At 50.8% G+C, this 20,491-nt stretch overlaps 1 protein-coding gene across 1 annotated transcript in view; it reads right to left on the minus strand.

Annotated features, from left to right (window-relative positions):
• APCDD1L (APC down-regulated 1 like) overlaps positions 1–15,313 on the minus strand; it is a 49,837-nt gene extending 34,524 nt beyond the window's left edge. The window contains exon 1 of the mRNA XM_027559005.1: positions 14,605–15,313. Coding sequence (XP_027414806.1) covers positions 14,605–14,860 — 256 coding nt within the window. The 5' untranslated portion in view covers positions 14,861–15,313. The remainder of the gene's footprint in view (positions 1–14,604) is intronic.
• Positions 15,314–20,491: the final 5,178 nt, after the last annotated feature.

The raw sequence follows: 20,491 nt of genomic DNA on the forward strand, positions 1-20,491 counted from the left end.
TATAAGAAGAGAAAGTCCTGAGCCCCCCGAGGACACACCAAGAAGGCAGATAGGGAAGTAGGCCTTTAGTAGATATGGAATTTGCTGGCACCTTGATCTTGGGCCTCCCAGGCTCTAGAACTGGGAGAAACACATCTGTGCTTGAAGCTGCCCAGTCCATGGTAATAGCCATGTGGTAACAGCCGCCAGAAACAACTAAGATGCCCAGCTTGTACTAACCCCAGGGCTTTTTCCCTGGCAGCTCCTTGGCCCAGGAATGCTCTTTAGGACCTTTCAGCTCCTTCTCATCCTTCAGCTCAGATGTCACTTTTTTAGTGACAATTTCCCCATGATCCTGTCTCAAGCCTGCCCTCCAATTCCCTCTTTGGCCTGTGGCCCCACTTCACTGTCTCCAGAGGGAACAAGGGAGGTTCTGGTTACCACCTTCCCAGCGATGACTGCTGTTTGTGCAGCACTTGGGGATCGTGGGCATCTTCAGCCGACTGAGCTTGGGGGGCGGCTGGGACCCTTCTGTCTAGGGTCGTGCCACTCCTGACAGATGCATGCAAGAACATTGGCCACTGGGACCAGCTCCATAAACTGGGGGCCCAGTGCATGCTGAAAAAGCAAGGCCCTTGTTCAGAAAGCATTAAGAATTTCAAGACTGGGAGCAGAGCGTGACACCCACATAGCCCCCCGTGTATGAATGTCTACAGCTGCCCCCTTGCAGATCAGTGCGTGAAAGGGGTGTGGTCTTAAGAAGGCACGGCAGGGCCTTGGGATCACATTGTGTCATCTAACCACACTGTGCATCACGTCCCTACTGAAGGCATGCCTCTGCCCAGGGAGCAGGAGGGGGCCTCTGTGCTTCCCTAGCCCCCAGTACACACCTGTGCTTCACCCCTGTGCTGAGGCCCCTTGAAGGCAGGGACCATGGTGGCTAGAGCCCAGACTGGACCCAGCAGATCCAGGCTGGAATCCAGGTTAGTGGCTTTGAGGGAGAAGCTCAGTTTCTCCATCTGTATAATGGGTTCAGAGGCTCACTGTGCAGAAAGAGGTAACACAGGCAAAGTACTCCACGTTCAGTCCATGCATGTGATTACTGTTGTAACCCCAAACATCAAACGCCAGGCTGTGATGCGCTGCATTTACTAAGGGTCTCCTGTCTCCTCGGCACTGACCTGACCATCCACACAACACGTGCTATCTCCTTGCTCTCCTCCAGCCTTGGCAGGAGTCAGGACCCTCAGCCCTGGGGTCACTGCTTGTGTGATCATGCAGCCCCATCACTCACTTCCGGCACAGGGACAGAGTGCAGAGCTGGGGCCGTGGAGAGCTGAGCACAGGGCTTGCCACGAGGCAGGCTGTGGCCACGCTCACGCTTTATGAATATTTTTATGAGCAGAGGAGGGCAAGGGGGCATTTCTATTCAGTCCTGCTACCCCTGAGGTTAATGAGTTCAGGTTGATTTTCTGAATCCTGAAAAGAAATTTTAGTGTATGCAATTACAGCTTTTATTTAGCAATAATCTACACCAAACCCTGGGTCAGGTGTGGGAGAGACTCGAAGAAGAATAAAACCCATTGTGCCCTGGAGGGGTTCACAGCCCCGCCTGGGAGCCAGATCCCAGATAAATCAACAGTGTGCGGTGGGGCAAGGAGGTGGGTCCCCAGAGTGGAGGGCGGGGATGGGATGCTGGGTGCTGTGCTGGGTGAGTGGGGACAGATAGTGTTTACGTAATCTCAGGGATGAAATATCACAACAAATGCTGAGGATGGGTTTGAGGGGTGAAGGGGAAAGCTAGCCAGGAGGGCTCCCTGGCTGGGGGTCCAGGGGAGTTTGGGGAAATGATATGTGGAAAGTAAGTTCAAGCTAACGGAACAGCATGTGCAAAGGCCCTGAGGATGGGCTGAGCTGGAAATGGGCAAGGGGAGGACAGAAAGCTGCTGCAGCTGCAGCTCTGCCTGCAGGGAGAGTGGGGCCCACAGGGCACGGAGACTGCCTGGGTGGAGCAGGCTGGTTTGGGCAGGTGGGGCCGTATTGGAGGCAAAGGAGCCCTGGAGGTGCTTCAGGCAGAAGCAACTGAGGGAGCATGGGCCTGCAGTGGAGAGAGGGGTGGGGGAGCAGGGGACCCCTCAGGGGTCTTCCTGGCGCCAGGCAGGGATGGGTGAGGCTATGTCTGCGATCAGGGGCTAGGGAAAGGGGAAAGGGCTTCTTATGAGTGGCACTGAGGAGATGTTAATAAGATTCTGATTTACTTTGAGTGAAACAAAAAAAGGTAGGCAAGTCAAACTATATGAAAAACAAAAGTCACTGTGTGAATTTGCAAGTGTGTAAGGTCTTCCCTTGTGACTCAGCTGGTAAAGAATCCACCTGAAACACAGGAGACCTGGGTTCAATCCCTGGGTTGGGAAGATCCCCTGGTGAAGGGAAAGGCTATACCCACTCCAGTATTCTGGCCTGGAGAATTCCATGGACTGTATAGTCCATGGGGTCGCAAAGAGTCCGACACGACTGAGCAACTTTCACTTTCGTTGCTAGGTCTGAACTCAGACCTGCTCACAGGGACCCCTCTGGGGATCGAGGCTGCAGGAGAGAGTATAGGGAGAGTTTCAGATTGCAGAAAAGCTGGGAAGAAAGTAGAGAGTCCTCATCTACACTAGCCCCAATTCCCCTGTTAATAGCATTTTATGTGAGTGCAGTGCGTGTTGTCATGTCCGACCCTTTGTGACCCCATGGACTATAGCCGCCAGGCTCCTCTGTCCATGGGATTTCCTAGGCAAGAACACTGGAGTGGGTTGCCATTTTCTTCTCCAGGGGATCTTCCCCACTCAGTGATTGAACCTGCATCTCCTGCGTTGCCAGGCGGATTCTTTACCACTGAGCCACCTAAGAAGCCCACACTTACTATGATTACATAATCAATCTTGATGCATCATTATTAACTAAAGTCCATACATACTTTATTCAGATTTTCTCCAGTTTTATCTAACGCCCCTTTTCTGAGAAACATGATTCTAGCTTATATTTCAAAACTAAAATTCAGTTCAGTTACTTAAAAGAACACTTTTAAGCTTTGTATCAACTTGGGTAAGCATGTGCCTCTCCTTTTCAACAGTAAATTTTATAAAGCTTAAATATATAATGATTTCTGATGGAAATTTTATGCCCCAAATTTTGAATATTATCGCACATTATTTTAAAAATAATGCCAACTCTCAATAATTTTAAAATATTGGTTGTGTGTGGCAACGATAGTATTTTGGATATCTTGGGTTAAGTAAGAATGTCTTTAAATATGAATCAAACTATGAGTTCAGTTCAGTTGTGTCCAATTCTTTGTGACCCCATGGACTACAACATGCCAGGCTTCTCTGTCCATAATCAACTCCTGGAGCTTGCTCATACTCATGTCCATCGAGTCACTGAATCAAACTATATAATTACACAACTTCATTTTATTCTTTTTTCCTTTTAAAAGTGTGGCTACTAGAAAATTTAAAATTACACCTATGGGGACTTCCCTGGCAGTCCAGTGGTTAAGACTCCACTTCCACTTCGGGGACATGGGTTCCATCCCTGGTCGAGGAGCTAGGATTCACGTGCAATACGTGGCAGCCAAAAATTACATACGTGGCCAGCATCTAATTTCCGTTCGCCAGCACTGGTTTGAGGGATAGAAGCCTGTGAAATGACCGAAGAGGGATATACAGAGAGAAGGGAGGGGTGTCAGAATGAGGGAGGCTGGGTGGGCCGGCAGGGGGCCAGGAAGCAGGCAGGGGGGAGAGGGGGAGGCAGGAGGAGGAGGGGGAGGAGGGAGAGGCAGGGCCTAGGGCAGGGCACGCCTACGAGAAGCCCCACTGAGGCCTGGATGCCCCGGAGGAGAGGAGGGGCCCGTGTGGGGATCCAGCTGAGGGGGATCGTAGGATCTTGGTGGGGACGTGGGACTCCTGGCCAGCAATGCTAAGGTCTCAGTGGGCCTTTCGAGGACAGAATAGGGGAACGTGGTTACCGTGTGGGGCCAGGTGCGTGAGATGCGATGGTCCTAATCCCTCCAAAATTGCCTGGCTTCCTGTGCAGACTGCAGACAGGGACTGGGGAGGGGGCGCCGGCGTGAGAGCTGCTTGGGTGGGGGCTGGGCCTGTTGTCCAACTCGGGGCAATCTTGATGCCCCACTTCATGGAGGAGGATGCTGGACCCCCGCCCACCCCCATGCCTCACTCTATTAGGTCCCAGGGGAGCATCACCCAGCCCCCCACACCGGGGGCTTAAACAACAGAAATGGATTCTCCCTCCCTGTGGAGACCAGCTGTCCCAGGTGGAGGTGTGGCAGGGGGGGTTCCCTCTGAGGCTTCTCTCCTGGGCTTGTAGACGACTCCCTCCCCTCGTCCTCACGTTGGTTCCCCTCTTTATGAGGACGTCGGCCATTTTGAATTACAGTCCCCCTTCCCATGACCTCACTTTAATGCCATCACTCTGTAAAGACCCTTTCCAAAAAGAAGGGCACATTATGGAGTTCTGGGGGTTAGGACTTCATCATACAAATTTTGGGGGTAAGGTGCGGGGCATGCTTCAACCCATAACACGGGCCCCTGCCTGCGGGGCTGGTGGAGGCAGGACTCTGTCTACCCCCTATTAGTGTATTGGCATTACTAAGGAATAAGGCAGGGCAGCAGAATTCCCTTTAATCAGCCTTCAACCTCCTTCCTTTCCCAGCAGACCATTACTATCAATCTGCCTGTCTTTCTAGACCTTTGTTATGGAGGGATACACAGAAATACGTGTTGCAGGTGGGTGGGTGGGGGGCAGACTGTTTTTAAAACAAAATTTAAATCCTCTTTACGGTGAAAAACCTAGCTAATGAAAATTATGTTTCAAAACAGACAGAGGCGTTCTTTGTGCTAAATATGGTGTTGTCTCATTTGCAATGGAAAAGTCCCTCATTAAAAAAAAAAATTATTAAGAGGCCTTACAATACAAACCACATTTTCCAACTCAATAGCGTATAAGGTCAGCCAAGCAAAGACAATGTAAACTAGCTTCGAAAGTGTGTTGCTCAATAATGAAATGTTTTCAGTAGGGGGAGGGAAGCAGCAAGATAATCAGACTGGTGGTGGTGCGGCTGAAATTTCAGCCCCCCCGAAATGCACCCCTTCAGTAATTGGGGACCTATTAGATGATGCTTAAGTGCGGCTTCAGATACTGCATTCCTGATTAACAAGGATATAATTTCTTGAAGGGAAGAAGGACTCTGTTCACACCCTTGGTTATCCTGAAGTGGCCCTCATGCACAAAGAAAGGCCATTTGTCCAGCGGGAGCTGATGGGACACACCTGGCCAGGAAAAGGGTTGAAGGGGCTGGGAGGGATGGAGGAGGAAGTTCAAAGGTGTCTGCCTGAACTGGCTGCCTGTTTGGACGTGGAGTCCAGTTTGGACGTGGAGACCAGCCAAACCCACACCTCCCATCCCTGAGAACTTTGGTTTCCACTCGAATGCCAGCCTCCCTGATGACAGGTCCTAAGCCGGTACTGCTTGGAGATCACAGGTCCTCCTCCCTCGGACAAAACCTCTCATCCTTGGAGGGTGCCCTGACCTTCATCACCTCCTGGTGGACGTCACCTCCAGCTGCTGTCCTTCCCTCACCAAGGCCACGGGCCCCACTCTCACATCTCCCTGTCCTCTATGGAGTCTCATCTCCATCCTGTGTCCACCTGGGAGGCTGGCCTCCTCCTGGCTTCAGACCCCGTTGACTGCTCACGCCCTTCACCTGCGTCAGGACCACTTTTGGGTGCTGTGGTCAAGACCCTCAGCAGCAGTCACCAAGGTTGGGTGGACGTTCATTTCTCGTCTGCAGGTGGGGCTGGTGTGTCTGCTGTGTCCGGCAGAGTTCTCCAAACCCCAGCCTTCCGCTGTACCCTGTCCCTGGCTGTGACCTTCACCGGCGTGGTCTCCTGAGGTTCTGCTCCACATCCCACCCCACCACCAAGACAGCAGGCCCCCGTGTTCTCAGAACATGTGACCCAGGAGCATGGTGTCCCCTGGCCTGGACGCCCCTCCCTCTAGCTCGTCTCACCTCTGGGATCTTCAACCTCCTTTCCTGGGCCTCAGACCTAGTCAAGTCCTCTCTCACACCCCCTCTTCCTCACACCACTGCGCAGCTCAATTCACCTCCTCTGGAAGCCACACTTCCCCAGTCACCATCTTTCCTTAGTACCACTCCATCAGTCATTCTCTTGTTTCTTATTTATTGTCTGCGCTCCCCTACCCCACCCCACTACTCAATTAGAAGGCAAGCCCCACAAGGGCCATACCAGGCCCATTTTGTTCATGCCTGTGTCCCCAAGACGTGGAACAGTGCCTGGCACACTGTCAGCATCCACTGAACACCCCTTGAAGAATACTTGAATGAAGAAATGTTTCCATCATTGGAGTTGAAATTATACCAAGTTATCCAAAAACATAGTAAATGCATATTCATTCATTTCGTTCTAAATTAGAATTTGGAGGAGAGAGACAAAGAAGTTTGTAGTTAAGTGGGATTTAAAAAAAAGAACTTTCTGAGCAAATTATCTGTGTAAACAGGGGACTATGTTTCACCCTCTTAATAATGAACTCCAGCAGCTCTGGCCTCAAACACTCTGAGAAGCTCTGTGGTGATGAATATGCAAATTCCAAGCAATTCCATGTTTTGTTGAAGCCCTTAAAGGATTCTGGAAGCTCGGTATCCTAACCTCTATTCCCTGAGGCCCCTGCCAGCAGTAATAATGTAGAGCCTGATATAATGGGACTGGGCTTAAGCTCTTTACCTGGAACACCAAGTTTTCAAGAAGTCAGCATCAGGAAGTTTTCAGGAATTCACTGCTAAGCATGATGGCATTTCACTGTGGCAGAGATGAATACATCTCTGAATTGGCCCCAAACAGGCATCTCTAGTCCCTGAAGGCTTGGGGTGGGGTTTACCAGGAAAATGCAGCTAGTCACTCCATCACCAGGTTAACAGTTTTCTGAGGTCTTATTGGTTACTTTAAGTTGACCTCCCTGTAAAAGGCAGACGAAATGTAAAACTATCGTAAGAAAAAAAAGAAGGGCAAACATCAACTGGAAAAGCCCAGGCACTCTCACCCCCTGGCAAGTTGGTCTTCATTTCAGTTAACTGGGGGTTGCTGCTAAGGAAAGTGGAGCCCATCTGAACCCGGTTAGAGCTGACAGACCAAACAGTAGACTTCACTTTCAAACTATCTAGAAACCACACCCAACCACCAAAAAACACATGTTAAAACAACTCTTAATTGTACATTTCAGAGGACAAGTAATTTTGTTTTGCTGTGGTCACTGGTAATTCCAAGCTAAATACATCTCTGTGTTGAGCTCTGTTTTTACTCGTATTTGGGGGCAAGAAGAGGGTTAGGTGTGATTGACTGCTTTGCTTCTCCCTTTTTGTATAATTTAATATTGAGGTTTGGAGAGGGCAGCTCAGATTTTGTAATGCACATTGAGCTCTTGGAATAGCTGTGGGCACAGGCCTGAGATTCGTGTCCCAGGTAGGAGGGGAGGCACCTTGGCTCACAAGTCCTCCAGAACTGGAGTTAGTAAGGGAAACTTTGCTGTTAGAGCAGAAAAAGGGAGCAAGGAACCTAGGCAGGCAGACCCAGCACTTGTCCACTGCAGTTTGGCTTCAAACAGAAGAAGGCTTGAGAAGGGGGTGGCGGGAGAGGATTACTCAGGACAAACCCTCCACTGTTAATTAGACCAACAGGTAGCACCATGGATCTCCCTGGCATTTGTGAAGGATCCCACCTTCCCTGGTTCCTCTCTGTGATGGGGAATGGGTCTCCTGGTCCCTGAGCTAACCATGTAGACAGACTATTAGTACCTTAGGGCCACCAGGGAGCAGTGAGTTGTGTGGACTTACTGGGTTGGTATCTCACATGCTGTGGATGGTTGCTGAGCAACCAAGAGCTCACTGGTCTGCAAACTTTTTAGGAACCCTAGCCCGTTGGCCTCCATTTCTTCAGGTGTGAAATGGCAATGACTGTAGTGTCCAAACAATACAGCAATCGTAAAGAAGTAATATAATGCTCCTACAATGCTTAACAAAAGCAGGTGCCCAGTGGATGTTGACTTTTTTACTTTTTTTTAAATTTAATTTTTAATGGGAGGAAAATTGCTTTACAATGTTGTGTTGGTTTCTGCCATACAACAATGCAAATCAGCCATAATTATATACATATCACCTCCCTCTTGAGCCTTCCTCCCTTTCCCCCATCCCACCCCTCTAGCTCATTGCAGACCCCTAGGCTCAGCTTCTTGTGTATACACTAGCTTCTCACCAGCTATCCATTTTACACACGGTAGTATATTTATGTTGATGTTACTTTTTCTGTTCGTCCCACTCTTTCTTTCCCCCACTGTGTCCACAAGTCCGTTTTCTGGGTATGTGTGTTAGTTGCTCAGTCTTGTTCGACTTTTTGCAACCCCATGGACTATAGCCCACCAGGCTCCTCTGTCCATGTAGTTCTCCAGGCAAGAATACTGGAGTGGGTAACCATTCCCTTCTCCAAAGGATCTTCCCAACCCAGGGCTCATCCTCTGTTGCCCTCTTCTCCTCCTGCCTTCACTCTTTCTCAGCATCAGGGCCTTTTCCAATGAGTCAGCTCAGGTGGCCAACGCATTGGAGCTTCAGCTTCAGCATCACTCCTTCCAATGAATATTTAGGGTTGATTTCCTTTATGATTGACTGGTTTGATCACCTTGCAGTCCTAGGGACTCTCAAGAGTCTTCTCCAGCACCACAATTCAAAAGCATCAATTCTTCAGCATTCAGCCTTCTTTATGGTCTAACTCTCAAATCCATACATGACTACTGGTAAAACCATAGCTTTGAGTATTTGGACCTTTGTTGGCAAAGTGATGTCTTTGCTTTTTAATACGCTGTCTAGGTTTGTCATAGCTTTCCTCACAAAGACCCCCCCCCGCCATCCCTCCTTCCTGAAATTCATGGCGCCGTCCCACCCACTGGATGGGCACTTCAGGTCCACTACCAGGCAGAGGCAACCCAAGCCCCCACATGCCTTTGAAAGCAGGAAGTCAGGCTTCTGACTCCTTTTTCATACTTTGCATCCCTGTCCTCCTCTGACTCTGTCCATCACCCTCTTTGACCCCTCCTCCCCAGCCACACTCCTGACATCCCAGACTGCCCTGCAGTTGCCCCCTCTGCAATCCCACAAGGAGAAGGATAGCATATTTCCCAGATTGGACCTTGCAGGGCAGTGTCTGTCACCTTAACAGTGATGTGAGTGACCTCACCAAGCCCCTGCTGTGTGCCTGGTGCTGTATTAAACACTCCACATGGATAGTAATACCGACTTCTCACAGTAGTCCCTTGGGGTCAACTTCATGAAGGAGGAAACTGAGGCATGGAAGGATGAGGTAATCTGCAGCAAATGGAGCAGCTGGAATTTGAATGTGGGAAGCCGAATTCCAGAGCCCAGCAGCTCTGCAGCCTTTGCAGATGGACAATTAGGATCCTTCCCTCTTCAACAACTCTCAGATTAACATTTAATTGGGGATTTAAAACGCTGTTCTTGTTAGCATGCCTGTGGTCTCTGCGCTGCGATCTTCCCCATTAAGTCGTGTTATGTAAACCATCAGCCCAGATGCCACAGAGCCTGTGGATCTCCTGGCGCCCAAACTTGGCTCAAAAGCCCAGTTCTTTCGAGCAGCAGCAGAGCAGGGAGCCTCTTGCCTGAGCTTTGAGCTGAACTGCCTCAGGAGAGGGCAGCTGAAGCAGGAAGCTTGGTGGTCCGCAAATCTCAGCCCCTGGGCTTGCCGGCTGGACGACCTTGGGTGTGTGGCCTTGCTTCTGTCATCTGTAGAATGGTGCCCATGGCACAGGAGGTTGCAAGAATCATGGGGTATCATTTATGACATGCTTGTTAGCATAGTGCTTGGGCTGTATCTCTCCCCCCCGAGGAAAGTCAGTTTCTCCTTCACACACAGACACCATATGTGGTCATTCATAGTAAGACTATCTGGCCATCTATTCTCCTCTTGGGTGAAAAAATGCACATTTTGCTTAGAAACCACATGCCTTCGCATGTTTCAGCGGAATAAATGTGAAAGAGACCAGGAACAAAGAGTAAATTCTCTTTCAGGAAGTTTGGGTGGACAAACAGAAAGCTAGGGAAAATGGCAATGTATATGGGAGACAGCTACTTCTCTCTATATAAAAAGCACTAACAAATCAATAAGGAGAAAAAAATTTTTTTTAAGTTCGATATAAAAATGGGCAAAGGAGATTACTGGAGGTGTCATAGGAAAGTCAATGAAAGGGGTTATATACAGACATTCTTCTTTACTCATAACTGATGGAATGCAAGTATAAATAACCAGGCATTGCCACTGGCAAGATTTTTAAAGAAAAGTAATGATGAAGGTTGGCAAGGATGTGGGGAAAGGGTCTCATAGCCCTTCCATGGAGGTTGTTGACTGTGCAAGCCCTTAGAAAGGAAGGCTCTGGGGAGAATTTACACACATATTTTGCTGCAGCAATTTCATGACTAGGGATTTACATCCAAATCTGCAGATGAAGGGGAGGCTGGGGGCAGGGAACAGTATTCTAAGCAGAGGAACAGCATGTGTGTGTGTATAGGCTGCGGTGGAAAGGGGCGTGGCTTGAAGGACAGGCTGACAGAGTGTTTCTGTATCCTGGTGGTGGCTGGTGATACCTTCTCTGAGGAGGAAGAAAGCCTGTCTGTGAAGTGTGCAGGGAGGAGGGTCACACAAGAAATGGGGCCACGGACAGGGGCTCAAAGGAGAAGGCACGGGTGTGAACACAGCTGAGCAGGACAGAGGCTCTGGCGGGGACTGAGTATCCCTGGAGGGTGGGGCTATCATCATTCCCAACTCGCTAATGGGGACATAGGTGACAGGGCTGGAAGGTGACAAAGCCAGGATGGGACCCGGGTCTTTTCAGTTCCTAAGATGCTGCTCTCAAGCTCTCCATAGCACACAAGACGTGTTAAACTCAGCCAAGACCGACCAACCTCCCAGTGCACAGGTGGAGGTCCTGGGGGACTAGTCCTGCCTCCCCAGGGAACCAAAGCCCACTTGAACCCCTGGTGGCCCTTCGCACAGGGAGGTCTGATGTTCTCTGGGACATCTGTTCACCATGACCCTTGCACTCCCCACTCTGGGTCGGGGGCTGGCTTTGGGCAATAAACTTCTGAAACCCATTCTGGTTTGAGGATCAGTCTCACTGCCTACCACCCAGCTACAACTCATGGCCACCTCTGGCACCAGCTTCAGAATTCAGTTCCTTCCCCGGATCACCCCCAGCTCAGCCTGAACTGCCCTCAAGTTCAAACTGAACTCAGTGGCCTCTTTTGGCATTGGGTTCTTTTTAGTTACTTTATTGATTAATTTACTTGGCTGCACCAGGTCTTTTATTTTTTGCCTTTTTAAATTTTTACTTTGCGTTGGGGTAGAGCCTATTAACAATGTTGTGATAATTTCAGGTGAACAGCGAAGGGACTCAGCAGGGGCTCATTTTGGCTTTCAGCTTCCATGAACATAGTGAGTATCCAATACATTTCCCAAATAGTTCTTCACACGTAGCTTCTTACTAGTTTGCCATCCAGATGGTTTGGAGACCAATGAAGCTGTTCTGTTTGTCTTGAGCTGATTATTTAGACTTTGGAGATTCCAGCATCAGTCAGAATACAAGTGAAATAGCTGGCCACAATGATCCAAGCGGTGAGAGGAAGTTTTCATTCAAAAAAACTTTTTTTTGTTTTACGTAATGAATACAATTACCTATCTCCTTTCACCTTTGATTTTTCGGACCCATCTACTAAGTTCATTTTCTCCCCAGCTTTCACTCTTAGTTTTGAAACAGAGCCCCATATCCACAAGTAATTTATTATGGAATAGCCTGTGATTTTGTCCTAGTTAATCTGTCTCTAAATGATAACTTGCCATTGCAAAGTATATGGCTAGAGATAAAAGCAGGGCTGAAATTAGAAAAAAGAAATACAAATGAGAGGGGGAAAAAAAGAAGCTGTGGTTTTTCATTTTCCCCCTCAAGCATAAATTGTTGAGTAAGGAGATTTTTAAGAGCCAGAAATTGCTGAGGAGTGAACCAAAGCTGGAAGCCACTGCACTGGCACAAGACACATCTGGCGATGGAGGGTTTTGACAAGGGTCTGCTGCAGCCGGTAACTAGCCACCCTCACCCACAGCCAGCTCCTGTCATCTCCAGGGAGGACATTTTCAGAGACCAGGGGAGAGTGGACAAGCGGGAAAAATCAACGTCTAGATTAGAAACTACTTCAACTGTGTTGTTTTTCTTGAGGTCCCACTGTGCCTTTGATTTCCTGATTGCTCAGAGCAAGAATAACAAAATCCACCTAACCTGGTGATTTTTGACAGATTCATCTGAAAGTTGAATTTGATCTGCCCACACCAGTGGGTCTCAGCGGGGAACAATCGTGGCCCCTGGGGACATCCAGCAGTTTCTGGGGATGTTTGTGGTTTTCATAGCTGGGAGGTGTTGTTACTGGCGTGTGGTGGGTGGAGGCCAAAGATGGTGTTCCATGTCCTCCAGGGCATGGGATGGCCCCCAGCAGAAAAGGGTCTGGACCACAGTATCAACAGTGCTGAGGCTGAGAAACCCTGGTGGGGTGTATATGTGTGTGTGTGTGTGTGTGTGTGTGAGAAGGTGCATTCCCGTGGTGGGGCCGTTGGTGTGCCTACAGTAGTTTCTTGAACCTGGAGACATGAAGTCCAGGCTTGCCTCTGCTCAGGTACCTCAATTATCTAAGTATCTGAAGGATTAAAAGGGTTCTGTCTCCTTTCACTAAAGCACAAGGAACTTGTTGCCTGGTGATGCAGCCAGTGGTGAGAAGGACTTTGGGAAAAGGGTTCAGTGGAAAATGGGGCCCGGCTCAGAGCGAGGAGCTGTGAAGGCAGCCCGCACGGGTCTGTCACCCCAAGGTTGAGACCTGGGTCTCAACCGCAGGCTCCACAGCCGCCCCTTCTGTTCACCCAGGCCTCCGGGTACTCTCGGCTTCTCTCCTGTGGAGTCTGTCTGACTTGGGGTGGCGAGAGGTCACCTGGGAGCGAAGCAGCAGGACTCCAGAGAGCCAGGAGCGAGGCTACACTGGCGCTGATTTTATTGGCGTGACAGAAGCACGGGGCCTGCCAAGGACAACGGCCCTGTGCTGTGACCAAGGCTGCAGGTTTCTGGGGAAATGTACCCTACTGGGCTGGCCCGTCCCATCCCCATGGGATGGAACCACTTGGGAGGAGGAGAGGTGAAGACACAGCTTCCTCCTTCTCCCCCTCCCAGCTCTCTGCCCACAGGGCAAGCACACAGACTCTTTGCCCAGCCTTCCCCTCCGTGCCCCCTTCCTTCCACTCTTACTTTCCACTCTTACTTACTTTTGTGCCCAGTGAGAACTCCTTGGCCATGGACAGCCGTGTGACCTCTCGCCCCAGCCCTGAGGTAAACATCCCCTTTTGGCAGATACATCTGCAGCTCTTCAAACTGCCTACACATCCTCCCTTGACCTTCCTTCAGACCCAGCTCATCTCTTCTTCAGATATCTAGCTGAGAAATTCGGGGCTGATTGAAGAGCTGCAGGGAGACCTGACTTTGCTCCTTGCCTGTAAGTGGAGAAAAGCGTGCTCAGCGATAACTGGGCAGTGTGTCTTCCTGCAGGATAGACACCTCGGGGCTGGGCAGTGTGCTAGTCGCTTCTCCTGCTCTCCTTCTTGTAACCCTCACAATAACCCCAGACAGCGGTGAGGATCTCATGAGCCCATTTGATAGATGAGAAAGTTGAGGCTAAGAGAACTGATGGACATGCCTGTCCAAGTTCACACAGGCTGATATGAAGCTGATCTGGACTTCTGAGTCAGGTGATCTGACTCCAGGGATAGAATTCTTAATCCTTCACAAGGTGAGGGTGCTTGGGGGTGAGCCCGGCACACTGTGATTACTATTGTCATCTTTGCCAATGGTGGTACACCACGGTCAGCGGGCATAACAGAATTTTGATCTTCCTACCCTCTAAGAAGAGGCAGCTGGAGAGCAGTTAGTTCTGGAGACGACGCTGTCCCCTCTATGGGGGTCTGGTCCCCTGACCCCCTACCCCAAGCCTGCTGGGCACCAGAATTTGAGGGGTGGGGTGAGGGTCACTGTGCCCTCCCCTCACTTCTTCTGTAGCTCTGCTGTAGGACAGCAGCTCTGAGTCCCAGCCCATCTAGGATTCAGTGGGCAAGACCAGATTCCGCAGCCCAGGTCTGAGTGACGTGGAGCTTGCACCTTGCTGAGGGGCTCCCAGTGGGCTCGGGATCCCTGGAGGTCAGGCTTCGCGGGCACTGAGCACAGAGGGGCGCGCACGTGGTTCCGCGCCCAGCTTCCCAGCACAGGGTCCAGGAGGAGGCTGGAGGTGAAGCAGGTGCCCGGCCAGGTGAGGCTGGAGAAGAGCGCGCGAGACACAGAACTGCCGGCCTGGCTCACCAGCCCACACTGCAGTCCCCAGGAAGCCCAAGGAATGTCAAATGGCAGCTCCCTCCCTTCTGACCTCGGGCAGCGAGGCAGTGGGGGGAGGGTGGCACCTACCTCCCAACAGCACCAGGACACAAGCGTAGGGGAGCATGGCAGCCGGCATCCCGTCGAGGGTGGCAGGACGGCCCCTGGGGCGCCTCCACACTGTGTGGAGAAGAGGCGCCGGCGCAGGGCTCTCAGGCGGCCTCGGACAGCGGCGGCCCGGCTGGGGTCCTGCGAAGAAGTCACGAGGGTCCTGCGCCCCCCTCCGCTCTTGCACGCGCTCGCCCTCCCGGGCTGTTGATAGTTGTAAGGAGAGCAGCGCACTCATAGGTCCAACTTTCCAGAAGAGGTGGAGACAGCCCCCGGCCTTGCTCGCACAGCCTCGCAGTGCGCCCAGCCCTCTGGCGCAGCTCCTCCTGCCATTCAGAACCCAGTCGACCCCCCTCCGTGCCCTGGTTCTTTCCTCTCCCCACCAAGTCTCTGCAGTGAGCCAGGAGGCCTCCCGAAAACTCTTGTCCTGGCCAAGCCAGACGTTGCGGTGCGCTCCTCCGCAAAAGCAAAACCCTATGCAGGTTGTCCCCTCCAAGGGCAAGGGGGTCGGGGGCAGCTCATCTGTGCCCACTGGGCCCTCAGACCCCCAAGGCTTCTCTTCAGGCCTTCCAGACACTTTTGGAAAAGTCGCGTCAACTTGGAGTGCAGGAGCGCAGTGAATGTGGCCAACCTGGGGCGCCCAGCAGCCCACAGCCGCTCCCTGTAATTAGCTCTTCTCTGCTCCAAAGAGCATCTGGGCAAACAGTGTGGAGCCGACCAGGGCGGTTCCCCCCACCCCCAACTCCTCCTCCTGCCCCCACCCCTAATCCCCATCTGAGTGAGTCAGCTGAGGGTGGCTGCTCAGAGGCAAGGCAGCTGGGAGAAGGAGGAGGGAGATGGATGGGTCAGGCCACCTCAGGGCCTGACCTGAGGGCCTGGGCTCCCCCAGGCAGCTCCTCAGTGGTAGGGAAGACTTGAAGGACAGGAGTAGCATCTGGGGAAGGAACCTCCCAAGTTATTGGATTTATGAATGAAGAAGCGACAGAATCACTTGGATTGGAGAAGTGGAAGTTGAAGGGCTTCCCACCTGCGGGGATCACCAGAAGAATGGAAGTAAAGTCGTGAAGGCGGGGTTGGTGGGGGGCTGAGATGTGTAGATCAAGGTGTCCATTTTCATTGTGTTGTCCTTAACAGTGAAAGAAGAAGAGAGAGTAGATAGAACCAAACGAGAGGTGAAAGAGAGAAGCTAGAAGGAGAGAGGGGGAAGAAAGATAAGGAAAGAGAAAAGGGCAGAGAGGGAGAGAGAAAGACAGGGACAAGGAAGTAAGGCAGAGAAGAGAGGCAGATGGAAAGGCAGATGGGAAAGGGAGGAAGAAGAAGAGAATGAAAAAGAGGGAGGAAGAGGGAGAGAGAGAGATGGAGGATGTCCCTTGGGGAGGACTTGGGCACGTGGGGACATGTCTGTGCCCAGGGTGCGTGTCCAGGCAGCTGACCTGCCCTCTGAAGAGACCCACCTGTCCACACTTGTGGGCTGCTTGGCCCTGGGGGTCAGTAGACAGCACCCCGTCTTTTGATTTTTTACCCTGGGCCTCCGGAACCCTTCAACTTCCACCAGGGACCCCTCAGCCAGGGACCCCCCGTCCCCGGGATGTCCTTAGCTTTTCTTTTCTCTGGAGGAACAGACTCGACAAGTGTGGAAGGAGGCCACAGCGTGATCTTACACAAATGGAAATGTGAGAGAAACGATCAATTCCCTTCCTGAAAATGACATTTTTTTCTGGTCTCTATGGATTGCTGAGAACAGCATGAGGCTCGAGGTGGCCTTGCTGAAGCCGAGATGCCATCAGCTCCCCGGCAGACAGCGGCCGCGCGCCACATATTAAGTTTCGGTGAAAGGGGTAACGTGGGTGGGGGGTGGGGTGTGCTTATTTATAATTGCATAACGGTGATTGTTTGTGGCAACTTTGTGCCTTTAAATTTTAAAAATTTACAATTATGGATAGTTTTAAAAAAAACTGCATGCTCTTTTGGCCCTGACTGTTTGAGGCTGTACTTTCTGTGCTTCCAGCTTGAGGGCATTTTTGCAGTCCCAGTTCACTGATGGGGCTTTGAGTAAGAATGGTTTGGCTTGGGAGGTGGATGTTACGCTGATGCGACGTGGGGTTATGATTTGGTACTTTCAGAACCTACTGTACTGCTATTAGAAAACAGAGCTTCCCTGCAAAGCCTGGTGCTCATGTACTAATTGTTATATTGGCTTATTTATTTATATTGGCTTATTTATAAGAGGAATTGCTGATAATTATTGCAACCTGGAGAAGGAAATGGCAACGCACGCCAGTATTCTTGCCTGGGAAATCCCATGGATAGAGGAGCCTGGAGGGCTACAGTCCATGGGATTGCAAAGAGTTGGACACGACTGAGCAACTAATACCCACATTGAGACCTTGGTGTGGGCCAGGTGCTTTAGATGCATAGACTTTATATCTGGACAGCCTGATGAGAAATAAGAAGTATTGTTGGCCCCATTTTACAGAGCAGGGTAACTGAGTTCAGAGAGGTTGGGCCACTGCCTCAAGGCCACACAGCTGGAAAGTGGCAGACTCCTTAGTCCCTGCTTGTGTCTGGGATGCTCTGTGTCTCCATGGGATTCCCTGACTGACCGGGCTCTTGGCTCCATTCTGAGTTTCAAGTTCCTAAATGAGAAAACCCATTCTATTAATACGATAACACCCTTTCTTCGAAGAGGCTTAGGAATGGCAGGGAAGCCCTATTGCAAAGTGCTGCCTAGGTCTTAGCCAAACTCCTCTGTTGAGATTGAGCATTATAGGTGGTATCGTACTCGCCCAGCCCGACATGAACAGTGGGTGATGCTTGGAAGGATGGGAGAAGCTAGGAGGGGTCTTCAAGGCCCACTGGCGCTGCTCTCCTGGCTTTACAGGTGAGAAAACAGAAGCACAGGGTCAGATAAGTTCCCTGTTCAATGCAGATTTTACTCCAAAAAAAAGAAAGAAAATGAACAATTAGTGTTTGAACAACCGTCTGGTCATAAGATCTAACAAAAGAGAGAGAAGGAACCGAAGCTAAACTTACTTGACTTCAAACGTAGATATTTATTTTTAACCCCCCAAATTTGTATTGTCCAGACCTTGCATTTTGCTGCAGCAAGGGTGTTAATTGTTCTATTCCTGATCCCTTTCGTACCTACAGACCCGAGAATATTTGAAATGATTAGTAATTATAAGGTTGTCTGGGGAAGAAGCAGGTTCTTTCTTGAGCCTCGACTCTGCTAGCCATGAGTCATGTCTGTGGGCTTTACCATCGGCCTCCAGAGCTGACTTCTCTGGGTTGATCACTGCAGGGGTCTTCCCAAGTGGTCAGAGCTGCGGGAAGAGTGGGGGGACACAGGGCAGGCTTTCTGGAGCCATCCACCGCTGGTGTGAGGGAGGGGCCCTGAGCCAGACATCCACCCCACCCTCCCCCCAAATCAAAGCCCGAGGCTGGCGCAATAGGAGAGCTTTGCAGAATGAGCCTCTTTCTTTCCTCCCCACCAAACACCTACCTCCTCATCCTCCTGCATATTAACAGCACCACGGGAAGATAAGATCACCCCACGAAATCTTGCTGTAAAATGGTCTGTTTCCCCTGCTCGTTATCAGGGGTGTCTGATCAAAGAAACGGTGCCCGGGCCTGGTTATCTAATAACCCAATAAACATCCAGGCCAGCTTCCCTGGTGGGAAAGGCAGGCGGGGGCTGCTCTGGATGAATTGAGGGGCAGGTTGAACACCCTTCCCCCCACGTGGTGACCATCTCTGCCTGCAGAGCATCACACTGCCTGTCCTGGAGCCCCCCAGACCCTCACAACCAGCCCTCTGTTTCAGATGGAGAAACTGAGGCAGGGAGCCTGTGTTCCTGTCCCCCGGGAAAGCCCTTGATCCCCCCGCAGTTGTCCATCCAGTCCCCCGTGGCACTGGTACATCTCACCTTGTGTGTGATGGGGACTTACTACGTTTTGTTGAATGAATGAGCAAATGATCAAACACTCTATCACAGGATGAGCACTGGGCCCTGTTGGAAGACTCTGTTGCAAATCTTTAAAAGAGACTTTTATTTATTTATTTGGCTGCTCCAGGTCTTAGTTGTGGCATGCAGGATCTAGTTCTCTGACCAGGGATCGAACCCAGGCTCTCTGTACTAGGAGCACAGAGTCTTATCCACTGGATCACCAGGGAAGTCCCTCAGTTGCAAAACTTAATGCTACCACTTAGCAGCTCACCAGGGCCACAGCCAGGGTGAGGGATTGGGGCTCGAATACTGAGGGGCTGCTCACTCTCAGGCTATGGAGGTACAGGGTGGGTGCCTGAAGCTGAGCACCGCCTACATTTTGAGGCCTGGGTGCCTCTCTGGACTCATCTGGTCCTAGCCTGCAACTCCCCACCTCAGTTTCCTCCTCTATAAAATGGGGATAATGCCCATGCGACCCTGAAGGATTAAGATGACAGTGTCTACAGAAGTTGACATTGGGTATAGGATCCAGTCTTCTCAGGCCCTGAGACTCCCTGGAGGGAAGTCAAAGGTCATACAGCTGGTGTGAGATGGAGCCTGAATGAGAAGTTGCTCTGGGACTTGAGAGTCCTGCTCCTCAACCTGACCCTAAACTGCCTGAGTCCTGAATGACTTCCAGTTCACCAGCTCCTGGGGAGGCAGATTGTGAGAATGTCCTGGGATGCCCAGAAACCTCCCCACCAGCCCTCACACCTCAGTCTTCTTGCCCCATCAGGCTGTAGTAGGGGTAGGGGACATTGGAAGGATCAACTCAGCACATTGACACAGAGGTGTTGAGTGAACACATTCTGGATGGATACGTAGATGAATGAGTGGGTGGATGGATGGATAGATACATGTTTGTGCGGGTGATTGGATGGATGGGTGGATGGATGGATAGAATGAATAACATTACAGTTGTCATGATTGTTGTTCTGGGGTGGTCCCTAAGCTGGTTTGTTGATTTTATCCTCTCATTTATTAATTGATTCGTAATAATTCACTAATGTACCAACTCACCCTTGGGCTGCCGGTCCCCATACTGTGGAGATACATCCCAGTCCCTCATTCACAGAGGTGGGGCCATGTGTTCCCATATGAATAGCTTCATGCTAGTGTCCAGGGGTCTGTCTAGCTAAACTGCACGGGGGTTCCTGATGCTGTCAGAGAAACCAATGAGACACACACAACCGAAGAGAGAGATCTAGAAAATGTAGTGTCTTGAGAAAGAGGTAGGAAGCAGAAGGGCTTCTTCACGGAAGCTCCAAGCATAAAGCCGCATCCACAGGTTTTCATGTGTGCGTATCTAAGGCAACACGTCCGACAGATTTGAGAGGCTGCCTTCAGGCGTGAGAGGAGGGAAGTGGGCATGGGGTGGGAGAAGGAAAAAATGATAAAATACAACACATGAGAGGCCTCACACAGAGCTGAGTTATTAGCTCACCATGAACTCGGTTACGTGATGGCAGCTTTCTGCTCTGAGTCTGAAAAGTAAGATGAACAAAAGAGAGCGGAGAACGTGGACTCGCCTTCCTGAACAGGGGCAATTGAGACGCAGCAAGGGCAGGAGGCACCGCCCAGGTGGTTCTTTGCTCTTCATCTCTCCTCCTAGACCGTGGGGCACTGTGTGGGTGCCAACTTCTCCTGTCTGTGGTGTTTGCAAGAGGGCTGCCCAGAGCAGAGTCTCACCTTTCCCCAGCCCCCTGCCCACCCACCAGCCGAGTGGCTAGAAGGCAAACCTACTGTGACGATTCCTGTTTTGAGGGGCTTTTGTCAGAGGATGAAAATTACAAAAAAATGTTGGGGGGCATGCATGACTGTAGATGGTTGATTTTTTTTTTTTAACAATAAATGTTACGGTGGTGGTAGTGCTCAGTCATGTCC

Source organism: Bos indicus x Bos taurus, chromosome 13 (assembly GCF_003369695.1).
Source record: "Bos indicus x Bos taurus breed Angus x Brahman F1 hybrid chromosome 13, Bos_hybrid_MaternalHap_v2.0, whole genome shotgun sequence".
In the NCBI taxonomy this organism is placed as follows: domain Eukaryota; kingdom Metazoa; phylum Chordata; class Mammalia; order Artiodactyla; family Bovidae; genus Bos; species Bos indicus x Bos taurus.